We start from the raw sequence: 26,892 nt of genomic DNA on the forward strand, positions 1-26,892 counted from the left end.
AGTGAGACACTCTCTCGTCTGCCTGAATGCATGCTTAATAAGGTGAATTGAAGTATAAAGAGGGGAGGAATCTATCAAGGCTAGGGAGTGTAATAAAATAGCAATACAATTTGCAGAAAATAACCACAGACTTGACTTGTATTATTGTAACAGTACCCAGTTAAGATTGGTCCACATGAGAAAACAGAGTAAGCTTTTTAGATTAAGCCAAAATTTAAGGCCACACAGAAGAGAGAATGAACAGTGAGCCTTTTATTTTGCACATTCCATATATTTCATACAGCAAAGACTAGCACACCTGATGGGAAATTCATTAAATAGAGATGATTAATGAAATTTCAAGCAGAAGTTCAAATTCTTTTAAAAGTTCTGAATTTAACAGCAAAGCTGCAGTCACTGTTTTAAGAAAAAGGCCACAAAAAAAAAGTATGGGTCAGTGAGCAGAAGAATGGATTAAAAAGAAAGAAAGAAAACTGTCTCCATCTTAAATCTGAAAAGATGATTGCAGTGTGTGTGTGTGTGTGTGTGTGTGTGTGTGTGTGTGTGTGTGTGTGCGCGCGCGCGCAGTGGTGTAGGAATGCCTTGGCATTGGGACAGGTGCCAAGGGCGTCAACAAGAGAAGGGCGCCACTGAGAGACTACACCAGTACAGTGTCAAGCTATTTCGACATCCAAGACTAGCTGACAAAATGGCAACCCTCGATCATGTCGAATCAAGATGACAGCACAGGGAGGGTGAAATTAATTTTCACCCAGTGATTCAAGCCTGCATGCATCCTTACATCTGAGTACATACTGCATAGCATCATAGATCTATTTGTTGTCCAGAATGTAACTTTGAAGGGACCAATCAGGTGATTGCTTCATCAGCACATGCTCGAATGCATCATAGTTCACAATTGACGCATTGAGTAAAACTGAATAAGTTATAAGTTATAGTGTTTTTGTGATTGTTATATAAACAGGTAATCGTGAATATTGTGATTTATAATTTAAATAAAACAATAAAGGCCAAATTAATTTTAGACATGCCACAAAAGAAAAAAAAGAGGACATCAGTACCAAGTAGAAAGACTGCATAAAGAGGAAATTAGAAAAAAAACATTCCGCTAGTTTACAAAAGTGACTTATAATAAGCCACTCCAAACCTGAAAGTGACAAAGAAAACGAACATGATTCGAATGAATGATGATTCCACTGAAATGGAAGTCCAAGAAAAAGCTCAAACAGTTGAAGTTATTTTAAAAGAATTAGAAAGTGTGGACAATACCAACAACAGTTGGCAGAAGAAAATGATGGCAGCAATAATATTAACATGGAACATGTAAGTCTGAATTTTAATGATATGACATACAGTCTTAAATACGTATTCTATCACTAATGTCGGATGTTTCAATAATTCGTGGAAATACAAAAATGAAGGTATTGAAAAAAAAAGAGAGGAAATGGTTATTTTATTGCAAAAACAAAGATGCAATATATTGTTTTCCGTGCCTCTTATTTCCATCTGGCACAAATAATGTTCCATTTTGCAGCTCAGATGGTTTTAAGGATTGGAAACATCTAAATCCAAACATTCATTTTCATGAGAATTCATTACAACACAAACAATTTCACAAAATGGAAATTATTAGAAAAGGGTCTTCAAAAAGGTGGACTAATTGACGACGCTGCACAAGCAGCAATAAGAAGTGAAATTTCGAAATGGCGTCATATATTGAAAATAATATTGAAATCTATATTGTTCTGTGCCGAAAACAATTTGGCATCTCATGGACATGCTAGTAATATCGATACCAAAAAAAAAAATTGTGGCGTATTTTTAAACTTAATATTTGTCAGCCAATTTGACGTTGGTATGAAAAATGCTCTGGAATCGCTTATTAAACACCACACTAATTATTTATCTCCAGAAATTCAGAATGAATTTATTAATTTGTTAGCAACAAAAGTATGAAGTGAAATAATTTAAAATAACTAAATGAAACAAGGCATAAAATGTTAAGAGTAAGAGTTTTATATCTGTATAATATCAGTGTGGATACACCATAAATAACTCTTAAGAAAAAACTACGATAGTAGCGTGGGAGGCATCATTTCCTCTGTATCTCATATTGTGCTCGTCCTTCACAATGAGTTGCCATGGTATTGTAATACTTTGAATAAGTAACGCTTCACTAATAGAGAAGACAATTGTTACTTATTCTCGGTGGACACCACCACCCAGGCGGCACCGTTTCAAAGCTTGTTTGCATATGTGTGGGATAATAACTCTGCTATTCACTTGTCCCTATTAGACTTAGAAAAGCAAAAAGTAGAGGGAAAGTTATAGTAGGAATGGAAGAAGAAAAGAAATGGAGTAGAACAATGAAAGGGACAGTAACTCCTACTCACACCACTCAAAAACTTCTTGAATAGGCAATGCTTCCCCAGAAGAGAAGACTGTTGTTACCTATTCTCGGAAACTCCGTGAATATCGGGCTTCCCTGGTAACCGTTTCAAGGCTTGTTGGCCTTTCATCTGCGGGTGGGTGGGCAGGTACCCTGGTATTGCAAACATGACGACCCAGTTGTGAAGATAATTACACAATATGAGAGATGCCAAATGGTTTGTATAGTAATATTTAAAATAACTAAATACAACAAAGCATACGTTAAGAGTAAGAGTTTTTATCTATATAATATCAGTGTGGATACACCATAGACAACTCTTAAGAAAAAAAAAACTACGATAGTAGTGTGGAAGGCATCATTTCCTCTGTATCTCATATTGTGCTTGATGATAGGCTAATAGCTTTGAAACGATGCTATTTCACTTACACGGAACAACAGATGACTGCTTGTCGGGATAAACGAAAATCACACTCTTCTAAATCTCTCACAGGGTGCTTACAACAGAAGGTTGACCAGAGCTTATTGTCCGTATCTTTAATACACCTTGGTCTGCCCACTGGCTATGGATACACAGAAAGTAGTTGACCAACTCGACTTCTCAGTATGTGGGACAAGTAGTCAGATAGGTTTTATGGGTCCCACTGAGTTGTAGATGGTAATCTCTTTATCTTTTAATTCGGGCGTAACAATGGCACTATTACTTGCTTGAAGGCCATGGGTGCGAACGATGTGTACCCAGTTAAGTCTCATAATGCAGTTGTTACATGGAAATTTTTCATTGTTCGTAGAACGAAGAAAATTTTCATTTCCATAAAATGAAGAAATAAAAAAATTCGGTAAAGAATAAAATTCTATTTAGCGAATTCTAAAAAAATTCGGTAAAAAGAAAAATCTCTAAATAGAAAAATTCGCTATAAAGAAGTTTATTAAACAGAGGTCCGACTGTACTTATTATTTATTATGTTTTATCAATTATCGAAAAAAGGGGCGTAGCCACGAATTTGCCAATGGCGCCGAAAACCTAGCTACGCCTGTGTGCATTGCAGGTTGAATACTATGTTTATTATAAGACCTATCTTCTTTGAGAAGACTTGGCCATATTGTTCTTGTAAAGTGTAGCATAACTAGCAAGCACACAACTGCCAGAATGCTATTCCCAACCTTCAAGTTAGAGGTCACTAACACACAGTGTCTAATGCAGTTTGGTACAATATCACATACTGTTCATCCAGTGTGACAAGGATGCTTTACCGATACACTTCTCAAAAACTACCTAATTTCTTGTCTGCTCCTAAACAGAAATTGTGCTCAAGAAATCCTCTTAAGTATTCCTGTTTTTTTTTTCCCTAGGCTCTGATTTCTAAAAAATTTGAAATACTGAGGAATATTTTCAATCCTAAACCACAGAGGCAGAATGATAAATTATTTAAAAATACGAGAGTGCAAGACTAGATGATAAATAAAAAATTTAAAGCAATACGTATACTATACCCTATTAAGAAAATAATCTTACTAAACTCGAATCGTAATAAACTCGATCTTATTGCATTTGCGATAATACCAATAGCTGGAATTTTGTGGGGTTTTTATGTTATTATAGTGAAATGTGTGTCCCTTTCAATAAAATCTTCAGTCATATAAAAAAAATATAAATAACATAACGTAAGTCCGAAGCTACATAAGTCGGGGACTTACTGTATCAAAAAGTGTTCAGCAACCTACATAAAAAGTATGGCAATATATAAAAACAAAAAAAATTTACCACGCACTACCCGAGTGTCCAATACAATGCTTCCCTTTATTTTTTATGATGTTGATTTTAAATCTAACAGCTTCCCTTTATTTTTTTACAATGTCGGGTATGGTTTGGTCACCAACATGTTTCCTTAGAGATTTAGCAGATGCACCGCTTTCAAACTTTTGAATAATTTCAAGTTTTTGTTTAACTGAAAGAACAACTCTTGCATTTGCCCATCATTTTTGCGATTTCTAAACAAAAAAAGGGGGGGGGGAAAAAAAAAAATTTCCGATAACATACATAAGGAAACAAAATTTTCCTTTTTGTGGTGCATCAGAACACAACAAAAAACATGATGCACTAAAACAAACTTAACATTTGGTCTCTTTTTTTTTTTTTTTTTTTTTTTTTCTTTTGAGCCGTGGGTGTGAAGACAGTGGGGGTTACTTACAACTTACAAAACATCTGTTTATATCTCCTATTCTATTTATTACTTAAATTTTATGATTTCTGGCTGATTTTTTTTTAATTTGGAATCGCGAAGTGTCCCAGTTAATCTGTTCCCGGTAAATCGAAGTCTGCTGTAATTTACTTTTATCGGAAATCTGCTTTGTATGCTGAAATAAATAAATAAATTTTATAAAATTAATTTTTTTTGTATGAGAATTGACAATGATGCCCCCCCACCCCATTTTAATGTAATTCAATCATAGTGCATTATTACTACTGATGGTCCAGTTTATGATAAACTATGATTTACAGTTATGTTAGTATTCAATTAACTCTAACAATTTAAAAGTCATGAAAATGACATTTGTATTTTTGTATGTCTTGCAAGGCATTTTGTGTTTAAGATTAATAATCAATGAGTTAAGAATAAATAAAAGTTTTAACTTACAAAACTGTAATATCTTCAAATGAGATATCTGTCATACTACGATCCACACTGCTTGACATTTCAGTGTCATATATCTCTGTGCCTATTTTTAGGAGGCAAAATACAGCAAATCTACGATAATCACCTTTATTTTTGAAATGGTCACTATCTTTCCAAATGAGTGGCATTCGAATGTCTAAAAAATCAAAAATTTAAATTAACCATTGAAGAAGAAAAATAAGTCTTAAAATTAGAACTTGTTCGAATAATATAATATCAACAATTAATTACAAAATTCTTTGTACTGCATTATACCAAAATAAAAGTGAACCTACTTAACTATCATGTTTGACGCAACAGTGTGTATTACTACTTGAGTACAGGCCTACAGCATGATTTGTACAGTGTTCAGTTTCTGGTGCATCAGCAACTGATGTCATCATACACTCATGCAAATAAAAAGCCTGTAAATAATGTATCTGAAAATTTCACATAGAATGAAAACATGTGTTTGCCTGATGAAAAACCATACTATCACCCTTAAAACTATCTGCCTTAATACTGGATGTAAAGATTTAGTAGGTCACATCCTGGTAATCCTAAAAGATTGAGCTGTTTAGTTTTTGCACCAAAGCAACTTAAGTCTATGAGGCTGTAGTAGTAAAAAATCTGTCTGTAAACTGCATATACTCTGTGGTCAGTTTGCTTGATTTTTCCTTTGGATTAAAAACCAGTTGCTAAAGGAGGAAGAAGAGGAGAGAGGGAGAGACATGGGTAATCCTTGTCCAAGACTGGCTAATTAGTTCAATTAAAAACTTTATCTGGGGACAGCAGTGAAGTAGCTGGAGTAGCACATAAGAAAAGAAAACACAAAAGGAAGAAAAAACGCATGTTGTGGAACTGTAAAAAATGATATGTGTTTCGTAACTCAACAACAAGGAAGAGAGAAGGCAAAAAGAAAGAGATGGAAAATAAATTGAAAGATTTCAGCAACAACCACAGAAATTCTCAAACAAGTTTTAATGATTTTACCAACAAAATTTTGGATTTTTATAAATGTAAACCAAAAAACAACTCAAGCAACTGTCATTTGTTGTTACCAGTATATAGCAAGCTCCACTTTTTTTTTTTTCTTTTTTTTTTTGTTCTCTTAAAATGTACTGGTGCAAACTGGTATAATAAAGCAAGTTTGAAAACAGTAACATAACCAACAACAACAACAACTAGCCCTGAAACCTGGCATATTTAACTGCTCTCCACAAACACTAAGTTCAATGATTTCATTCTTATCCAAATATATTAATGCCATTATTTATCATCTACAATTCAGAATAGCATCTTCCCATAATACATTATAATGAGGATAAACAATGTAAGAAAAACACAAGAAATATGGAAACCTATATATGTACTAAATACTACAATATTCATAAACCAAAACCAATTACCTACTTAACAATTGATATGTATATCACTTTATGGGGCAAACACTTGACAATACACACAATTTTTAATGTTAACAACTAATGAGAGTGCTTATTTGAATATATTTATATCAAAAGATATAATATGGATTTAGATAAGAAATATAAGATATAAAGATTACATGTATCACGCACATATATATATGTATTAACGACCCAACCCCTAAAAAGTCTCTCCACTCTCTGTCTCGTAAACATCCTGTTTTTGCTGCATTCCTTCACTACAGATATTTCCATGTGCACTGTTCTTCAGAATTGACTTCTATAATGCCCCTTCTCTCTCCAAACTCTAAACACGTGCCGCAACCAGTCAGCAACCTTTTACTGTCCAACTTCAAGCTCATAGAACCAACTTTTTCTTCTGCTTCATTTATCCCTTCAACTTCTATTTTCAGGAACAAACTTCTTTCATATGTATTACCTGAAAATTATTACCCAGAGAAATTCAAGTCTCAATAAGTATATATTGTGTCTTTTCAACCTTCAACCCATGCACAGTACTATACAGGTTCTAATATTTTTCATGCTATAACATTCTTTATGTGACAGTCATCAGAGAAGCCCTATCAGCAGATTATAAAACAGGCAAGTGAATTGGTGAAAAATGGTTGAGAAGAAGGCATCTAAAAATGCAGATGAAATTTGAGTGATTTATAACATGACACCCAATGCAATTTTTAAATTTAAAGGTGAAAAATTATTCTTCTATGATATCACATTAAAAAGAAAGAAAAAAGAGATACACTTAACATTTACCTGAAACAGCTATTCTGGCTCGGCTGGTTCCAATTTTTAGTAATGGTGGGGATCTATACAAGCAAACAAAAAATATATATATATTATCTGCAGACTCCTTGAATATGTAACAAGAAAAGTTAATATATTTGCATAATAAATGAATAAAATAACAATTTTTGCTATCAGCCTACAAATTTCTTTTTATCTTGAGTTCTTTTTTTTTTCCAGCTGAGCAGCCAATTTTATCTTGATTGTTTTTTGTGTGTGTGTGTGTGTGTGTGTGTGTGTGTGTGTGTGTGTGTGTGTGTGTGTGTGTGTGTGTGTGTGTGTGTGTGTGTGTGTGTGTGTGTGTGTGCGCGCGCGCGCACGCATGTACGATGGTAGCTAGCTCTCTTTCTCTAACTTTTTAACTAATGCTGGAGTTCTCCAATCCAAAGTTTTGCTCTTTCCCACACTATTTTCCTCCAATATATTAATGACCTTCTTTCATCTTCTTCCATATATTAATGCCTTTCTTTCATCTTCTTCCATATATTAATGACCTTCTCCCACTGTCTGGAAATCCTATCCATGGTTTTGCTACAAATAGGATTTCCACATTAGTCATTCTTGGTCAAGAATAAGAATAACTAATCTGGTCATGGTTACTTCTTTCCTTATGTCCTCAAGAGAAACTGAACTCAGGTCATATCACCTCAGTATGAATGGAAATGGCCTAAGTTTGATTCCTGAAAGTGTGAAAGAGAAACCACACCATCCACAATTTTGCTCGTGGGGATACTAAGTTTGCATTTGTAATGGCAATTAACAAACAACAAGGTTAGTCATTCAATAGAGTCAGGATACACATGCCCAGCTTAGCATTTGCCCAAGATCAAATTTATGATGAATTTCTAGAGTAAATTCAAGAACAGAATTCAACAAATTAGACAAAGACTTCTACAAAACCTCATATAGATATGAGGTATATAATACTTAAACCATCTACCAAGATGTTTTATAAAGTAAGGCATTCGGGAAAAAGTTGCTAATAATCAAATTAAACTAAAATGCAAACATTTATACCCAAATGTGTTGTTATTATCAACCCTATAGCATGTGTGCCAAAAAACATTGCATGCAACATTTAAGATTTTTAGAAAAAAATAAAGAAACAAGAAAAAATTTTTAAATTATTTAAAATTATCAAAAATAATGAACACTTTATTTATAATTCTATTCTTTATTCTGACACTACATTAAATAATAATAATGTGATGTTTTAATAACAGCAGCCTTTTTATCCAAAAAAAAAAATATATTTTACAAATAAAATACTTCTTATATACAGTATTAGACTGGGAGAAAAACAAAGCTGAAATGCTTGACAGAAAAATTATACAGAGATTGTTGCATTTTGTATACCAACACATATCTTTATGGATTTTTTCCACAACTATACTTTACCAAAAAAAAAAAATAAATAAATAAATAACCAATGACACTGAATGAAACTGGGGGCCAGAACCGAAGCACAGGACAGGTCTCTCATTTCCTTGTCTTGATTGATAATAATAACTTATATATAAATCAGTTCATGGTCAAATAGCTCAATATACATATATAAACAACAGACAAGAAAGAGAAACCTGTCCTGTATGGCACATGACCAGAGGGGCTTACATCGGGATAAAATTCACAAGACTACAATAAATGTAAATAAAATAAACATATGTCCAAAAGAGATAATGAACTACATAAAAGTAGACTGTTCAAGCCATTCACCCATTAAGCCCACAAAATTACATCAGAGAAAATATCTGAAATAATTAGAGCAGCATTCTTTATTCTACATGAACATGATAAGCCCTATGTCATAATTATTTACTAAATGTATAGCTGGATATAAGAAAAATCTATCCAGAGATCATATTCTGCAAGGGATACAGGGTTACTAGTAATGGCACACATAGATCTGGTATTTTTGGAGGTATTCTGAAGCTAATTTTATCCCAAATAAATGGGAAAGGAATAACTGAATAGTGCATTTTAGCAAAATTTTACGGGATTCAGTTACTAACAGACTGCAGACAAAAATATATACTAGCTTTTTTGTACATCTTTGATCTAGATTAGGTGAAAACGAATCTAAATTTAAAATTAGCCCATTTAAGAACATTGAATTCAGTGAGAAGAAAAAGTCTCTCTCTCTCTCTCTCTCTCTCTCTCTCTCTCTCTGTCTCTCTGTCTGTCTGTCTGTCTGTCTGTCTGTCTGTCTGTGTTTTTGTGTTCCAGTACTTTGCGGAGAAAAAGTTAAGAATAGCGTCAGGAAAAAAAAAAAGAAAAAAGCTTGTATTTGGTATCATCAGAATCAGAAAGAAAAAGAAACACAAAAGGAAATAAAAGTTAGATCTCAAAAACAGCATGCAAATAACGATGGTCAACAAAATGAAACTCCCTTCCCCAACAAAGATGTAAAAACACTTTTCTAAACTAGTTTCGTGTGCTGATATCAACTACGTTCTGGGTTCTTTACTAGCATGTGTAATTTTCATAATATGACTGCAGATAATATCAGTACAAGTTAATCAAGACTATTTCATTACAAAACACACATAAAACTGGCTACATTTTTATAACTTTCATAGTTCAAACCCAAAACACTTTAAAAACTTAAAAACTTAACTAAAATAATACAGTTCACTACTGCAAAAAAGATATGCACAATTTAATATTGTCCAAAATGTTGCAGTACAAACATCAGGCAGCAGCCTGCAAGATACATTCAATCACAAAATTTGAGAGCAATATTCCATTAACTTAAATGGTCTTAATGGAATCGTTCCCCATGCTTGTTACTCAGTGAGCAAAACGTTTGCAGGAAAGAAGTCTAAATAAATAAAGTTTCAGCAACGCATGGCATCCCATTTCTTTATATGGGAGCAGTTTCTGAACTGCATCATTGTATACAGAATTGTGATTATCTAAAAAGTTTCTATAAAGCCATTTGATGGTACGGATGATTTCCTTTGGTAATCAGTTACACTTTCTCTGGAATGCTGTGGTACAACATCAAACAGCAGTCTGCCAACATACGTTCATTTGCAAGCTTTGGTAGCAATTTCCCATTGACTTAATGTTTTGATGGAATCATTCTTCCCCTGCTTGCCATTCATTGTGCAAAAGGTTTTCAAGAAAGAAGTATAAATGCAAATGCAAGAAATGAAGTTTCAGAAACATATGACATCCTATTTCTTTATATGCATCAAGCAGTTTATGAACACCAACTCTGCATATAGGAGAACTGTGATTATCCAAAACATTTCCACAAAGCCATTTTATTTTGTCTCTTGGAAATTTATGGATTAGGATCATCTTGCTGCCAATGACACTCAATTGGTCTGTAGATCCAGCTGAAACCTGGTTTGTCAAATCCATTGTTGCTCCATTTTTCCTGGAAAGATTTACTTTTTTTCTTTCAAGTTTACGGCCCTGCCAAGGGGAAGCAGGAGCAGTAAAGTGACTTTCTTTACTGCAAAGTTAGAATATATTACAAAAAGTATAGACATATACACTTTAAACTTAAAACAGAACAACAGAATACACATAAGATATAGATCACTGATTTACTGCTTTTTGAAGACTCATCACTAATCACTTGGCACTCAGGCTACCAAAATAACTGATAAATTTTCCAAATATCTGTAATGATTGTACACTGTTTTTATCTGGTTAGAAAAGAGAAACACACATAGCACAATTTGTTGGAGTGATTTTTTACACTTTTGCAACACGACAATGAAAGTGCTTTTGGAATTCACCAGACCCTAACTGAAAAACAATATATAATTAAATAATTTTATTATTTTAAATAATTAAGAAATAACAATAATATAGAATATATTCAAACAATTACATAAATACAAATGCATAAACAATATTAATAAATAAATAAATAATTATATTTATATGGTCAGCATCCAAAGATCTCTCTAGTTCACATATTTTTTTTGTGATAAAGAAATACTTGTTTACCTGTGTAAATATTAGCAAAAAATATTTAACATTTCAACATACAGATAATACCAAACGTTGTTGTCCCCTAACCTAGTTGCAGCCAAAGCAGAAATACACAAACTAACCAAAAAAAAAAAACGAAGCTTTGTATTAAGACAGTCACAAACAGAAGAAATTCAAATAAATGCAAAGAAAACTGTGACATGGGATTATGACATATTTCCTTGTTGAATATAAAGATTGCATAAGCTGTTTAATAGCAGTAATCTGCAGCTCAAATGGAGAAAATGTGAGATCTATCACACTTTGAAAAAGTTCTTATCACGGATGCACATTTCAAGCTACGATTCAAGGAACAAAAGACATAACTGGTTTCTCAAAAGTATTCATTTGTTAAGTTTTTAATGAATGGAAAGCAAGTGGTTCTTTCCCGTCTAAAAGGAATAAATGTACAGAAATAAATACTTCAAACTTGAAAAACAATACTTGAAGAGGTGAAGCCATCATACTATAAAGGGACCTGTACAGAATCCAATGTGCAGAAATAACCAAGCCCAGAAGTGCCCTATTTCAACAGTTATAATGTGCAGGGAATTGAAGAAATTGGGTATTGGGTCATTCCATGTCAAGTGGCCTAGGAGTCCCTGCTCGACCATCTTTAATTTGGTTGAAACTTGGCGTGCATGTTTAAACAGGTTTCAAATGAAGCTGTGCAAAATTTCAGTTCAAAATATGGTATGCTTGAGACACCAGCACCTTTTTTGTGAAGGTCACTTGTGTTAAGTGGAATAAATCACAAAAAATTTCAAAGTTTTATGTGTTACTGTTGCATAACAGTGAGAGGTGGTGCTCTGAAACTTGGTATACCTAGTTAACTTTTGGCAGAGAATGCAAAACTTCTGGTATCCAGACACAAAAATCTTCACACGTTTTTAAAATGCGGTCTAAAACTGGCACCAAAAATTTGTCGCAACAAATTTTAAGCAAAACTTTTGAAAGTCATAACTTTGAAATAAAACCTTCGGTACCTTCTTTGGACATTCCACTTTTTTTTTTTCTTTCTTTTTTTTTTATGTAAACCCCAAACACAAGAGGTATTAGAACCTATAGTACTTAGTACTGTGCTTGGGTTGTAGGTTGAGAAGACGAAAGAGGATATTTGTTGACATTGGACTTGAACTTCTCTAGACTGTAATTTTCAGGAAATACGTATGAAGGAAGGTTGTTCCAGAAAACGGTAGTTGAATGAATAAACAAGGAAGATGAAAAGTTGGTTTTGTGAGTTTGATGTTGGACAGTAAATGGATGTTGGCTGGTGGCGGCACGTGTTCGGATTGTTTTGAAAGAGAGAGCGGGAATTATAAAAGCCAATTCGGAAGAACAGTGCCCATGAAAATATCTGTAAAAGAGACATGCAGCAGAGACAGTACGCCTATGAGACAGCGAGTGGAGAGACTCTGTTAGAGATGAATCATTAATTAACCTAACTGCCCTCTTTTGAACGGAATCAAGAAGCCTGAGACAGGTTTTCGGGGCACCACCCCATACGTGGGAACAATACTCCATGGTAGGACGGATTTGCGATTTGTAAAGAATGAACAGCTGTTTGGAAGAAATGTAACGCCGAGAGCGAAAGAGAAAACCAAGTTTTTTACATGCAGAGGTAGCAATATTAATAATGTGCTTGTGCCAAGAGAGATTAGAAGTCAGGGTAATCCCCAAAAGAGATATATCATTTTGCCTAGAAATCAGAGTGTCACCAAAGATAAGCATAGGAGCAGAAGAATCCTTTTTGCGAGATATAAGACAAGACTGAGTTTTAGAAGGGTTGAAATCAACTAAATTGTCTTTGCCCCACTGGAGAATTCCTGGAGATCGGTATTTAAGGAATTGTTAGCGGATATTCAAGAAGTTGAAGCTGATTGAGCAGGGCAAGGTTTCTCAAAATAGAAAGTGGAATGCAATGTGCTAACATCGGCAAAACTGTGGATAGGATTTCCAGTCAATGGAAGACGGTCATTAATATAAAAGAGGAAAAGATTGGGGGGAAAGAACTGAACCTTGGGGGACACCAGCATTAGTGAAGAAGTTAGAAGACAGAGAGCCATCTACCTTCACACTCAGTGAGCTATCAGACAGAAAACTAGATAACCAATTATAAAAAACAGTTGACAAGCCATAAGATGGAAGCTTGTTTATAAAACGTTTAGGCCAAACACGATCGAAAGCCTTTGAGATGTAAAGAAACTGCTTGTGTTTCACCGAACTTTCCCACTGAATTTATCCATAAATGGTTATAACATAAGCCAGAATATCACTAGTGGATCGACACTGACGGAATCCATATTGGCAATCGTTGATCAGACAGAAGGTTTCTATGTATTTTAAGGTTAGCGGTTAATTGATTTCTCCATTACTTTAGAAAAAGAAGTAATGGCAGTGGGATGATAATTGGATGGGAGGGATTTGTCACCTTTTTAGGAACTGGCTGAATATGATCAAATTTGCAAGCAGAAGGAAAAACACCTCTGGAATAAGAAAGTGAAGAGTTCTTCGCCGCCTTTTTTGGGAACAAGTGGAGAAATACCATCAGGACCTAGAGCTTTCTTAGCATCAAGATTCGTCAAAATCCTTCTAACATTCTTTTGATGGAAGACCACAGGAGGCATTGAATGGAGCATGTTAGGAGGTGTTTTACCAAGATCATTAATACATCAGTTGGAAGAAAAATGGGATGCTAACAATTCAGCTTTATCCTTGGCTGAAGTGACAACAGAACCATCTGGTTTTGACAGAGGTAGGAGCAGAGATGGGCAAAAGTTGCGGCCAATAGCTTTAGCCAGAGACCAAAATGCTCGGCTACCATTAGGGCAAGAAGCAAGATTTCTACTCTTAACATGTTCAAAATCTAGTTTGGACTGATTAATAACTGCTTTACAATTGTTGCGAGCTTTGGTGTAGGCAGAAAATGAAACTGAAGAATTGGAAACAAGCAAATTACGATATGCAACTTTCTTCTCTTGAACAGCCTTAGCACATTTATCAGAAAACCAAGGTTTAGATAAAGGACAAGATTTTAAAGTGGAGAGTGTGGAATAAAGGATTCCATTCCTACAAGAATAATTTCACTGACTTGATCTGAGCAAACATTGGAAGTTTTGAAACAGTAATCAGACCAAGGAAAAGAAGAAAAGAAATCTCAGAGTTCATCCCATTTTGCATTCTTGTAATGCCAAACAATACGAGGTTGGGAATAGCCATGAGATAAAGGTTCCATTGGAGAAGAGACAATCACCAAGTTGTGATCTCAGGTGCCTAAAGGACCACTCGCTTCAACAGTGTACTTAGAAGGGTTGTTCGTGAGAAAAAGATCAAGCGTGTTGGCTGTATGGTTAGGATTGACCGGTAATCTTGTAGGTAAATGAACAATCTGTGTAAGGTCATTAGTAATTGCAAAAACCACAGCATCTCGACCAGCTGGGTCGATGTGACTAGAAAACGGAAGCCAGCTGGAGTTGTAAACATTAAAATCACTAAAGAAAATTACCTCACTGTTAGGAAAGTCAAGTTTCAAAGAGCTCCAAATGATTAGTGGAGCTGGGCGAACTATAGAGACAACAGATGAATTTGAATGAGGTAGAGAGATTTTAAGCCAGAGAAGATCGAAAAGAGGAGATTCCAAATTACCAAGTCTCTGACAGGGAATATTCGGAATGGGCATAATGGGCAAGTAGCACCTTTGAGGTGAAAGGAATCATACGGCGAATAATTTGGGCAACTGAGATGAGCAGTAGTTGAATCAACCGATAACTGAGATTCTGTCAGAAAAAGTACATGGGGGTTTGGCACCCTCAGTGAGCGATCAGAAAGAAAACTGGAAAACCAATTACAAAAAACAGTTGCCAATAAAATGCACCTACTGCAAGAACCATGGCTGTCTGAAAAATATACAAATTTTACAAATATTACACTCTAGCATCAGTCATATACTTACATTGAGAACCACCGAGAGTGCTCAAGTGGGAAGGAAAAGTAATTTTAATCTACGAAAAGAAAAGAGGTGGAAGTTTCCTTTAAAAGAATTAGAAAATCATCTAGCTTTGAACTGTTCTACATAAAGCTGTGCAAGACACATTAGAAAATAAAAATCAGCTTAATTCACTTAGCACCTGAACAAAAGAAGAGAACAGAATACAGCTTATAATCTGGATTATAATAAATATGGGAAAAAATATACCAAGTATGATAATGGGAGACATTAATATGCAAATATCAAATTAGGAAAAAGAGAATAAAGAGCTCAAAGAAACTAGCATTGCAGATTCACAGATCATTACTGTCCCGATAAGGGAAAGAGATGCTTGATATAGTATTCCTTAGTAATAGTAGTAGTAGTGGCATGTGATGCAAGAAAGCAAGTGTATGGGCTTATGCAGCATCAGCCAAAAAAAAAAAAAAAAAAATCACACCATTCCCTCCAAATGCCTGTCCAGTTCCTCCTTAAATTTATTCAACCTATCAACTTCCACGACAGATGGAAATTTGTCCAGCAATTAACCACCCGCTGGCTAAAGGCAAATTTCCACACATCTATTCTACGTCTGTCTTTTCTTAATTTGAATTTATGCCCCCTTAGGTTCGTAATTTGAACAAGCGGAAGGATCCCATCAGAATTCAACGTGATCAACCCATTCTAGGCCTTATACACCTCAATCAGATCACCACACAGGTGCCTAGTCTCCAGCCACTGCAATTTGCAGAACTTAAGCCTCTCTTGGTAAGAAGATCCCTTCATTCCCCTCACCAATCTTGTTGCCCTTCTCTGTACACGCTCAAGCAAATCTACATCCTTCCTAAAATGAGGCCTCCAGACCTGTACGCAGTACTCAAGGCGTGACCTGACCATTGCCTTATACAGAGGGACAGTCACCTCCTTTTCCCTGCTAGCAAAATTCCTATATATCATTGATAAAACCCCATGACCTGCCCTGGCAGCCTGTCTGCATTGCTCAGAAAACTTGATATCTGACTGCACAATTACTCCCGGGTCTTTTTCATTTTCTACCACCTCAAGTGTAGTACCACACAGTTGGTACGTTTCTCTGGGGTTACTTCTACCCATATGCAGTACTTTAAACTTCAATTGCCACTTCTTAGCCCATCTTCCCAAATTATCTAGATCCTGTTGCAGTAGCACACTGCCTTTACTGTCATTACTGTCATAAATGGGGCTAAATAATATAGTATTTCTGGAAGGGGCCAAATGCTAATACTTTTGCCTTCAAGATCAAATCACACACCCATATCATACAGTATATCTGTACCAATGAATGAAAAGAAACAAAAATAATCATATTAGAATCATTAAAAGCAGGAGCACATACTCCACAATGCACATAAATAGGGATATAATACTAGATTATCTAACAGAATTCCACAGGGAATGTTTCAAGACAAAAAAAAAAAAAAAAAAAAAAATTAAAAAACAAATTCTGAGCAACCAGCAACAACTGAAGAGAAGGAGTGGCAAAACAAAAGTAAAAATAACAGAATAAATATATGGTTTTACAGGCACACCAAACTACCTATCAGGTTGAAACAAAAGTCATGGAGAAAATGGATTCAAAACAAAAGCAAATGGGAACTTAGAACAATACTACAATGATGGGCTCAAGTTCATTATAATAAAAAGGGAAATTCAGAATCAGTACAAACAATAGAGCATTAGTAGAGGCATAGGATGCAAGACAGCAAGCTTATACAGCATCAGGCTTTAAAAAAAACAAAAAAAACTTAATATTTCACACATCTATTCACACTACAAGTTTGTCCAGTTCTTCCTTGAATTTATTTATGCTATAAACTTCCACAACAAGTTGGAAGTTTGTTCCAGCATCAACTACCCACTCACTAAAGGCAAATTTCCGCACATCTATTCATCTATCAATTTGAGTTCATGCCACCTCAATTTTGCAATCTGAGCAAAACGAAGAATTCCATCACCATTGAGCCTGCTCAAACCATTCACGGAATTATACACCTCGATCAGATCACCTCACGGGTTACTAGTCTCTAAATGCTGCAATTTGCAGAACTTAAGCCTATCTTGGTAAGACAAACCTTTGTTCCACTCATCGATCTTTCTGCCGTTCTCTGTATTCATTCCAGCACTCTACATCTTTCTTAAAAAGAGGATTCCAGACCTGTATGCAGTACTCAAGGTGTGGCCTGCCTTATAAAAGGGGAAAATTGCCTACTTATTCTTGCTAGCAAAATTCCTGTATATCACTGACAAGACATCATCAGCTACTCTGACCGCCTGTCTGCACTGTTCAGAAAACTTCATATCTGACTCCACAATTACCCCGAGGTCTTTTTCATTCTCCACTACCCTGAATATAGTACCACACAGTTGGTACGTTACTATGGGGTTACTGCTACCCATATGCAATACTTTTCACTTGTCAATGTTAAAAAAACATTCAGCTGCTACCTCTTGGCCCATCAGCTCAACTTTTCAAGTTCCTGTTGCAATAGCATGCTGTCGTTAACAACCCTGCCCTGCCAACCTTCATATCATCTGCAAACTTCGACATTCAGGCAGATATACCTTCATCAATATCATTAATAAATATAGAAAGCAACAATGGGGCCAGCATCGAACCCTGGGGGCACTCCACTAATAACATTAGTCCACAAAAAGCAGCGTCCATTGATTACGACTCTCAGTCTTCTCCCACTCAACCATCCCTTTATCCATAGCAGCAACTTGCCTTTAATGCCATACTGTTCCAATCTGTACAGTAATCATCCCTGTGAAACAGTATCAAAAGCTTTCCTGAAATCCAACTATATGATATCAAAATTATTTTTTGTATCCAGTTCCTTTGTGACTGCACTGTAGTATCCAATCTCAAATTAGTCAGACAAGACTTCTACTTAACAAACCCATGCTGTGTCTGAATTATAACTGCAGTCTTGTCTAGATGACCCTGCATCACTTCTTTAACCAGTGACTCCACTATTTTCGGCACCTCCATAGCCAGGTGGGCAGGAGCAGCAGTGCGTAGCACATGCTTCTTGATTAGACCGGGATTCGAGCCCGTGACCATCAAATATCAAATATGGAGGATGCAGAAAGGTTAGGGAATGACCACCGCATATCCCCGGAGCAATATGTCCTTAGCTGCTAATGCTCCTAAAAACCAAATAACAAACAAACCACTATTATCCCCAGAACAGAATTTAAACTAACAGGTTTATCATTACTCGTTTCACATGACCGTGCCTAAATGCTATAAATTCTGGGTATGGCCACACCTCCCATACATGCACTCAGATCACACCAACTTGTGGACACTGCTCTAGCAAAGGGCATGAATACAACAGCTGTCCAAACAAGGAGCAAGAACTAGTTTGTGTGAATTGTAAATCCTCAAAGCTCGAACACACCCATTTCATCAGGGACCCAAAATGTCCGACGTACAACAAGATAAAGAGTTTATACCAAATGAGGACTGATTATGGCAATACAATTTAAAAAGTTCAATACAACCAAGCTTTTAATACTACAACAAAATGCACATCACGCCAGAGCAGTGCCTGAACAACTCAGAAAAAGAGCGGACAAGGAAAATGCCGACATCCTCTGGTTGCAGGAACTCTACACCCACTCAAAAAAGTAAGGGGCTATCCAATAGCATATAAAATTATACAGGCTGAGAATGAGACCCCAAAAGCAGCCATAGTGACCCACAATCCAGCCATTACTGCCATCTATATCACACAATTCTGCACAGGCTGGACTGCTTGTGCCCATATAATACCATCCCTGGGATCCTTCTACACGATTGCCTTGTATTGTAGGCCTGGAGAAGAAATAACGTTTGCCACGAGATACCTCCAAGTTGTGTTGGGCACTCTTCCAGGCCAATTGTTTGTTTGTTATTTGGTTTTTAGGATCATTAGCAACTAAGGCCATATTGCTCCGGGGATATGCGGTGGTCATTTCCTGACCTTTCCACATCCTCCGTATTTGGTGGTCACGGGTTAGAACCCAGGCCAATGGATGTTGGCAGGGGTGGATGTAAACTGCTGCTCCCCGGACAGAAGGGGCACCAGAAATGGGCAGCGTCTCGAGGAGTTCCTGGCGAATTCTCCTTTGACAGTCTTAAACAGGCCTCACCACCTACCTACGTTTTGTAACACTCTGTGGGAGGCAACAATTGACGTCACCCTTGCCACCTTGAAACCTTGCAGGACACATCACTGGCTAGACAGTCCAAGACTCCTGGACCACGTCTGTCCACAGAGTGATTATCTTCAAAATCGACTGATCTCTCTATAGAACACCAATAGCCAAACAGATGCTTAACCGCTTTGCCATAAACAAAGCTGACTGGAGACTCTTTGGGGAACTGCTGGCTCGAACCTTATGCGCATTGAAGCGGATCAACAAGAAGACCCAGATGACATCCAGAGAAAAATTACCAAGACCATAATAGTGGCCAGTGAGGCTGAGATGAAGCGAAAATTGCCCACTCCTGGTGCAGTCCCTTGGTGGACTCAGGAAATCCAGAACCTCAGAAGAGAAGTCATAAAGGCAAGAAAACAATTCCAAAGGGCACGACGTACCTGGCTGGAAGTGGAAGTAACAGCAGTGAGAAACAGATACACTGAGTTAATACGAAAAAGTAAGCAGAAGGCCTGGGAGCAATTAGTCAGCACACCTGGAAATGCTAATCCCGGAGGGTGGTGTACTAAGTCACTATGAATAAGCTCCCCAGGGGTGTCATGACCTCCACCCGTACTCCACAGGACACATTGGCCACCACCTGGGAACAGTCTATCATCAACATCCTCAATGTGATTTTCCAAAAACCAGCACACCCGCAACTACCAGAACAACTGCAGATCTGTGATGGAAATGAAACATATCACATAGACCAAATGGAACCACCTTTTGCCCTAGAAGAACTACAACAGGCAGCGCAACAAATAAGGAATAAAAAATGCCCAGGCTCAGATCATCTGGAGCTGAAAATTATTAAAAAATAGTAGACATCTCTCTGCAGACTTTACTAAACCTCTTCAACACATGCATGAAGACTGGAGTCTTTCCAACCGACTGGAAAATGGCCAATGTCAAATTAATTCTAAAAAATCTTATGAAGCCACCCGAACAACCCGAATCATACCGGCCAATTGCCCTGCTCCCAGTTGCTAGTAAACTCCTTGAAAAGATGCTTCACAAGCGACTCTTGCACCACTATGAAGCTGCAAATCTCGTGATGCCCACACAGTTTGGGTTCAAACCAGGAACCTCAACAGTGGATGCTCTCAACAGCCTCCTGAGTTCAGCTGCTGCCTGTGATAGGAAGTACTTCTTGGTTATTTCGGTCAATTTTGCTGGGGCGTTCAACACCATCTGGTGGCCGAGCATCCTGGCTAGACTGTGGAAGGCAAAAACACCCATCAACCTTTACAAAATAATGAAGTCATATTTATCCCAGAGAAAAATACAAGTAGTGACTCCGTACAAGAAACTGACCAGGCCTGTTTACAGGGGCTGTCCCCAAGGCTCGGTACTCGGACTGCTCCTCTGGAGTATGGTATTGGATGAGTTTCTGGCCTTCGACCTGGGGGAAGTCCACTCACAGGCATTCGCAGATGACCTGATACTGACTGTTGCCGTAGACAACTGACTTCAATTGGGCACCTAGGCAAATCGAGCAATTCAAATTCTACAAGACTGGATGAAGATCCATTTTCTTAAGATCTCACCGGAAAAAACCTCCTCAATGCTACTGAAGGGAACATTAAATCTCCGCAGACCACTGCAAATTAAAGTCGAAAATACAACTATCAAACTACTCAGCGAGATGAAATACCTAGGAGTCATGCTGAACAGGAACCAATCTTTCAACCCATACTTGAAACATATCCGAGAGAAAATCAGGAGATATTCTGCCCTCGATGCAAGAATAACTAAAAGGGAGTGGGGACTCAAGAGGCACACCTTGGGACTGTATTACAAAACGACATTTATACCAGCCATAACTTACGCATCACCCATCTGGTTCCAGAAAGCAACTACTGCAGTTAACAGGTGGACACTAGATTCCATCCAGCGGACAATACTCCTCTCTATTACATGGGCCTGCTGCACTGTGAGCACATGCTCTGCAGGTTCTGGCGGGAGCACTCCCCTTGACCTTGAAGTGGTGAGTTGTACCATGATGCAGCATCTCACAAACGAGCTTCCCTGCACCTTCCTGGTCACTCCATTGACCTATAGGAAACCTGAAAAGAGAGAAAACAAAACTCGCCATGCACCTGTAGCAGGTCTAGCAGGACAGGTGGTCAGAATCCACAAAAGGGGAAATAACGAGGAAATTTCTGCCTAATGTCGGAAGATTATACCCAAAAGCACCATCATGGTTTCACCCTGGACTGTACACTACATATCTTTTAACAGGTCATGGGGCCCTGAATGCCAAACTAAACAGTTTTAAATTAGTGAACGATCCCCACTGTTTCTGTAGGGAAGTGGAGACATGGTCTCACATAATGTACAACTGTGAAAACTATGAGGATCTACGCTGCCCCCTGACAACAAAACCGACTTACTTCCCTCGCAACAGGGAATCAAACCTGTTGGACTCGCAAGTATAAGGAGTTGACAAAATTCGCCTAGGGACTGTTCACCCGAAGTAGGACACTTATTGCTATCTACAGGGATCAAGAACAAACTCCATGACAAAACTAACCATCATTCGACCCAACCAAACTGTCTCTCACCCAGATACAAGACTTTCCTTTGGGACTGAACTAGCATAATAAAAGACTCGCAGGACCCGACCCAAGGTAGCAAAGGAACACGCTCAAGATTAATACCACGGACATGGCAAACCACAGATGGACTCCAAACACCGGACTGCACGGATGGGATTAATCCCACAAATGACCTTATAATTGGTCTGATCCCTGCTGGGATCAGACTGGGACAACGGGACAGATCCCACCTCTGCTGCCAAAAGCTATTGGTCGACCTGAATAGGGTGCTCTAACCCTATTCACTTTTAATTACCAAACTCCTGGCAGGAGGGAGAAGGCTTTTTTTTCCCTCCCTTCCCTGCCGTGTTGTTTTTTTCCTCCTTCCTTAGCCACGCTCCCTTGCGTGGCCCTTTGTCTCCACTCCACGGGCGAGAGGGGGGTGACTTATGGGCTACTCCCCCCTCTGGTGGGGCATGGGCCTGCTCCACTGATTTGGGGGGTCATCTTCTCTATGGACCTCTTATTTCTGTCTTTCACGCCAGCCTTCAGTCTCCCCACCCCTCTCTCTAACTTATAATTACTAGTGTCTGAACCATTGTTAAATTGCTTGAGCCTACACCCAAAATCTTAATAACATCTATTCGCATAAATAGTACTCCTTTTGGCTGACCCCTATTTATAACGTTTTTTTTTTTTATTATTATTATTTTTTAAGGTCCTAGCCACTGAAATCTCAGGAAATTAGGTGACAGAACCTGCCATAGTAAATAATTATAATGGTGGTGTACCTGGTCTGCCTCCACAAGGCAGAGTGTGGACAATGTTGGGTGCCATTAGGGGCACAGCGGCTAAATGACCATTGGAACACGGTACTACACATGTACAAAATACATACACTTTTAAACCTCTGGCATTGAAGCGTTCTGTTTCACACCCACAATGTACAGCACGCGGAGATGGGGCAACCCCCTGGTGCCATTTGACACTAAACACACTCTACACACTCTACTCGTTTCACCCTTTGATCCCCCTTTGTGAATTAGGGAAACATTTGCACATCTCCAGTCTGTGGAAACCCACTGAATCCAGAGATTCTCTCTTAATAATAGCTAAGGGTTTGCTTACTTCTTTTCTGCCTTCTTTAATATAACTGGATAGATCCCATCCACCCCAGGTGCTTTTCTTATGTTTAAATTCCACAATTTCTCCTCCACTTTGCTCTCCGTTATTACAAAATCATTTACCTTCCAATTAGAGTTTGATAAACTTCTGGCATACCCCTCCCATCAATGTAGATGCAAAATACTCATTCAGTTTGCCAGCTACCTGAGCAGGATCGTCAATATCAAGTGGACAAATCTGATTCATTCCCTTCCTTCTAGAGTTAACATAACATTTTGTGCAAAAATATTTGCTGATGCTATCAAGGCAGTGTTGCGTGGATCAGAAAACTGCTAGATTGGGGGAATTCACAAACTAAAAGATTAACGGTAGCCACAGGGAGAGGCAAAAGTGCTTATTGCACTGCTTCTACTGTAATGAGCAGCAGCCTAGAGAGCAAGTTGCTGGGGACTTCAAGAGCTGCTAGGAGTCATCATGGAACAAGCAAATACATGGGCTGCATTAGGGTAACTAAGAGTAAGAATAACAAGTGCATTTATACTTGCATGTACACTAATGCTAGAAGTATAGTAAATAAAATTGATGAAAATGAAGTGCTGATCATGACATTCCAACAAAGGCAGATATTGTTCCAACTGGTTTCACACAGATATAAGCAGTGCAGAATTGGAATTTGGGAAATACAATGTGTAAAGAAAGAACAGACAGGGTAGGAAAGGAGGAGAGGTTATTCTGTTAGTTAAGAAACACAAAATCTAAGGAAGTACATCCAATAGACATGGGTGGACAGTGTAATGTTGAGTCTGTTTGGTGTGACATAAACACTGGAAAAGGGAAAATGAGAGTAGGAGTATGTTATAGGCCTAATGACTCTGATGAGTACAATCAACAGTTGTGCAGAGAAATAAAATGGGCCAGTAAATCAGAATGTCTTGTAATGGGGAATTTTTTAACTTTCCAGATATTGACTGGAACTTGTAGATTGGTCACTTCCACGCTAGCAAGATTTTTGTGGATTTATTGGAAGACTGTTTCCTACAGCAACATGTTCAAGGGGCAACCAGAGGGAGTAATATCCTTGATCTAATTATCAGAAGTGATTATCCATGCATTAAGAAACCACTAGGTGACAGTGATCGCAGTGTACTCATGTGGGATTTACTTAAAGATGTAACTACCATCAAAGATAAAGGACAGCGTTTTTGTTTTCATAAAGGTGACTACAGTGATCTCAGACAGTTTTTAAACTCTATACAGTGGGATCAACTGGTGATGTTACCAAGGATGAATTTTAAATGGGAAGCCTTCAGAGACTTAATCTTGGAGGCTACTAGGCTTTCCATACCAACTAAGACATACTGTTCAAGGTTCAGGCCTAAATGGATGTCGGACGAATTAATGAGGCTTGTGGCACAGAAAAAAATGCGTGGGATCCATATAAATTATCAGGCGACACAGAAACCTATGGCAGATATAAGCTAGTCTGTAATCAAGTCACAATGGACGTTTGGCAGGCAAAAGCAGATCACGAGAAATCTTTGGCAAAGGATGCAAAGAAAAACAGCAAAAAGTTCTTTACTTATCTAAAATCTTGAAGGAAGAAGATGAATCAGATTGGTCCACTTAATATAAATGGTTCGACTATTGATGATCCTGCTCAAGTAACTGATAAACTGAATGAGTATTTTGCATCTACATTCACATTTTGTGATTTTGTACTAACTGAGAACAAAGTGGAGGAGAAATTGTTAAAGTTAAACATAAAAAAGGCACCTGGGACAAATGGAATCTATCCAGTTACAATGAATGAGGCAGCAAGGGAAGTAAGCAAGCCCTTAGTCACAATTATTAGGAACATCCTTAGACTGAGGGGAGGTCACCATTGAGTGGAGATGTGCAAAGGTATCCCCAATTCACAAAGAGGGTTCAAAGGGTGACACAAATAATTATAGACCTGTTAGTTTAACTTCTGTTCTGGAGAAGTTAATGGAGGCACTGTTCAAAGAAGCACTGCAGAATCGTCTAGACAAGACTTCAGTTTTAGTTCAGACACAGCATGGGTTTGTTAAGGGGAAGTCTTGTCTAACCAATTTTATTGGATACTACGATGTGGTCACAGAGGAACTGGATGCAAAAAATAATTTTGATATCTTATACTTGGATTGCAGGAAAGCTTTTGATACTGTTGCACATTGAAGACTGCTGTACAGATTGGAAGGTATGGCATTAAGGGCAAGTTACTGCAATGGACAAAGGGATGGTTGAGTGGGAGATGGCAGGGGATGGTAATAAATGGACACTGTTCTAGGTGGACTAATGTTATTAGCGGAGTCCCCCAGGGTTCAGAGCTGGGCCCATTGTTGTTTTGTGTATTTATCAATGATATCGATGAAGGTATATCAGGCTTAATGTCCAAGTTTGCAGTGATACAAAGGCAGGGTTGTTAATAACAGTAAAGACAGCATGCTACTGCAACAGTATCTGGAAAAGTTAGGCAGATGGGTTGAGAAGTGGCAACTGATGACAAATGCAAAGTACTGCATATGGGTAGCAGTAACCCAAGAGAAATGTACCAACTGTGTGGTACTACACTCAGAGGTATAGTACCACATAGTTGGTACATTGTGTGGTACTACACTCAGAGGTGGAGAACAAAAAATAATTGGGGTAATTGTGCAGTCAGATATGGAGTTCTCTGATCAGTGCAGACAGGCTGCCAGAGCAGGTCATGGAGTTTTGTCAATGATACATAGTAATTTTGCTAACAGAGACAAGGAGGTGATTATTCTTTTGTATAAGGCCACCCTTGAGTACTGTATAAAGGTCTGAAGGCCTCATTTTAGGAAGGATGTAGAGTTGCTAGAACGAGTACAGAGAAGTCAACAAGATTGGTGAGAGGAAACAATGGGGTGCGCTTACGAAGAAAGGCTTAAGTTCTGCAAGTTGTAGCATCTGGAGGCTAGGCACCTGCGAGGAGATCTGATCGAGGTATATAAGGCCTTGAATGGTTTGAGCAGGCTCAATGATGACGGGATACTTCCGCTTGCTCAAATTAAGAACCTGAGGGTGCATAGATTCAAACTGAGGAAAGACGTTGTAGAATAGATGTGTGGAAGTTTGCCTTTAGCCAGCAGGTAGTTTATTGCTGGAAAAGACTTCCATCTGTCATTGTGGAAGTTGATAGCTTAAATAAATTTAAGGCTGAACTAGACAAACATTTGGAGTGACTGGATGGGTGAAATGGGAAGGGTTTTTTTATTTTTTTTGCTGATGCCGTATAAGCTTGCTTTCCTGCATCATATACCTGAACTAATGCTAATAAGTAAGGAAGTCTTTGCTGTTCCTCTCTGCATCCTTTGCCAAAGATTTCTTTATTCTGCCTTCGCTTGTCTGACCTTTGTGTCTTGATTACAAAAAATTAGCTTATATCTTGCATACGCTTCTTTGTCTCCCGATAACTTATATGCATCCCATGCACTTTTCTTCTCTGCCACGAGTCTCATTAGTTCATCTGACATCCATTTAGGGTAACAAACCTTGAACAGTATTTCATAATTGGTATGAAAATCCTAGTAGCTTCCAAGGTTAATTCCTTGAATGCTTCCCATTTAGAATTTGCTGTTGGTAACAGTATAAGTTGGTACCATTGTATAGAATTTAAAAACTGTCTGAGACCACTGTAGTTACCTTTACAAAAGCAAAAACCCTTCCCTTTGAGTAAATCTAACACATCAGTACACTGTGATCACTGCCACCTAGTGGTTCCTTT

General features: G+C 37.7%; 1 protein-coding gene across 6 annotated transcripts in view; it reads right to left on the reverse strand.

Annotated features, from left to right (window-relative positions):
* LOC150078345 (rhotekin-2-like) overlaps positions 1-26,892 on the reverse strand; it is a 322,298-nt gene that overhangs the window by 174,929 nt on the left and 120,477 nt on the right. For all 6 annotated transcript variants that reach the window (XM_090385333.1, XM_090385330.1, XM_090385335.1 and 3 more), the window contains 2 exons: positions 7,248-7,300; positions 5,029-5,203 (listed from right to left, as the gene is read on the reverse strand). In XM_090385333.1, the coding sequence (XP_090241459.1) occupies positions 5,029-5,203; positions 7,248-7,300 (228 nt within the window). The remainder of the gene's footprint in view (positions 1-5,028; positions 5,204-7,247; positions 7,301-26,892) is intronic.

Source organism: Mastigoproctus giganteus, chromosome 11, assembly GCF_048544385.1.
Source record: "Mastigoproctus giganteus isolate SK-2022 chromosome 11, ASM4854438v1, whole genome shotgun sequence".
In the NCBI taxonomy this organism is placed as follows: domain Eukaryota; kingdom Metazoa; phylum Arthropoda; class Arachnida; order Uropygi; family Thelyphonidae; genus Mastigoproctus; species Mastigoproctus giganteus.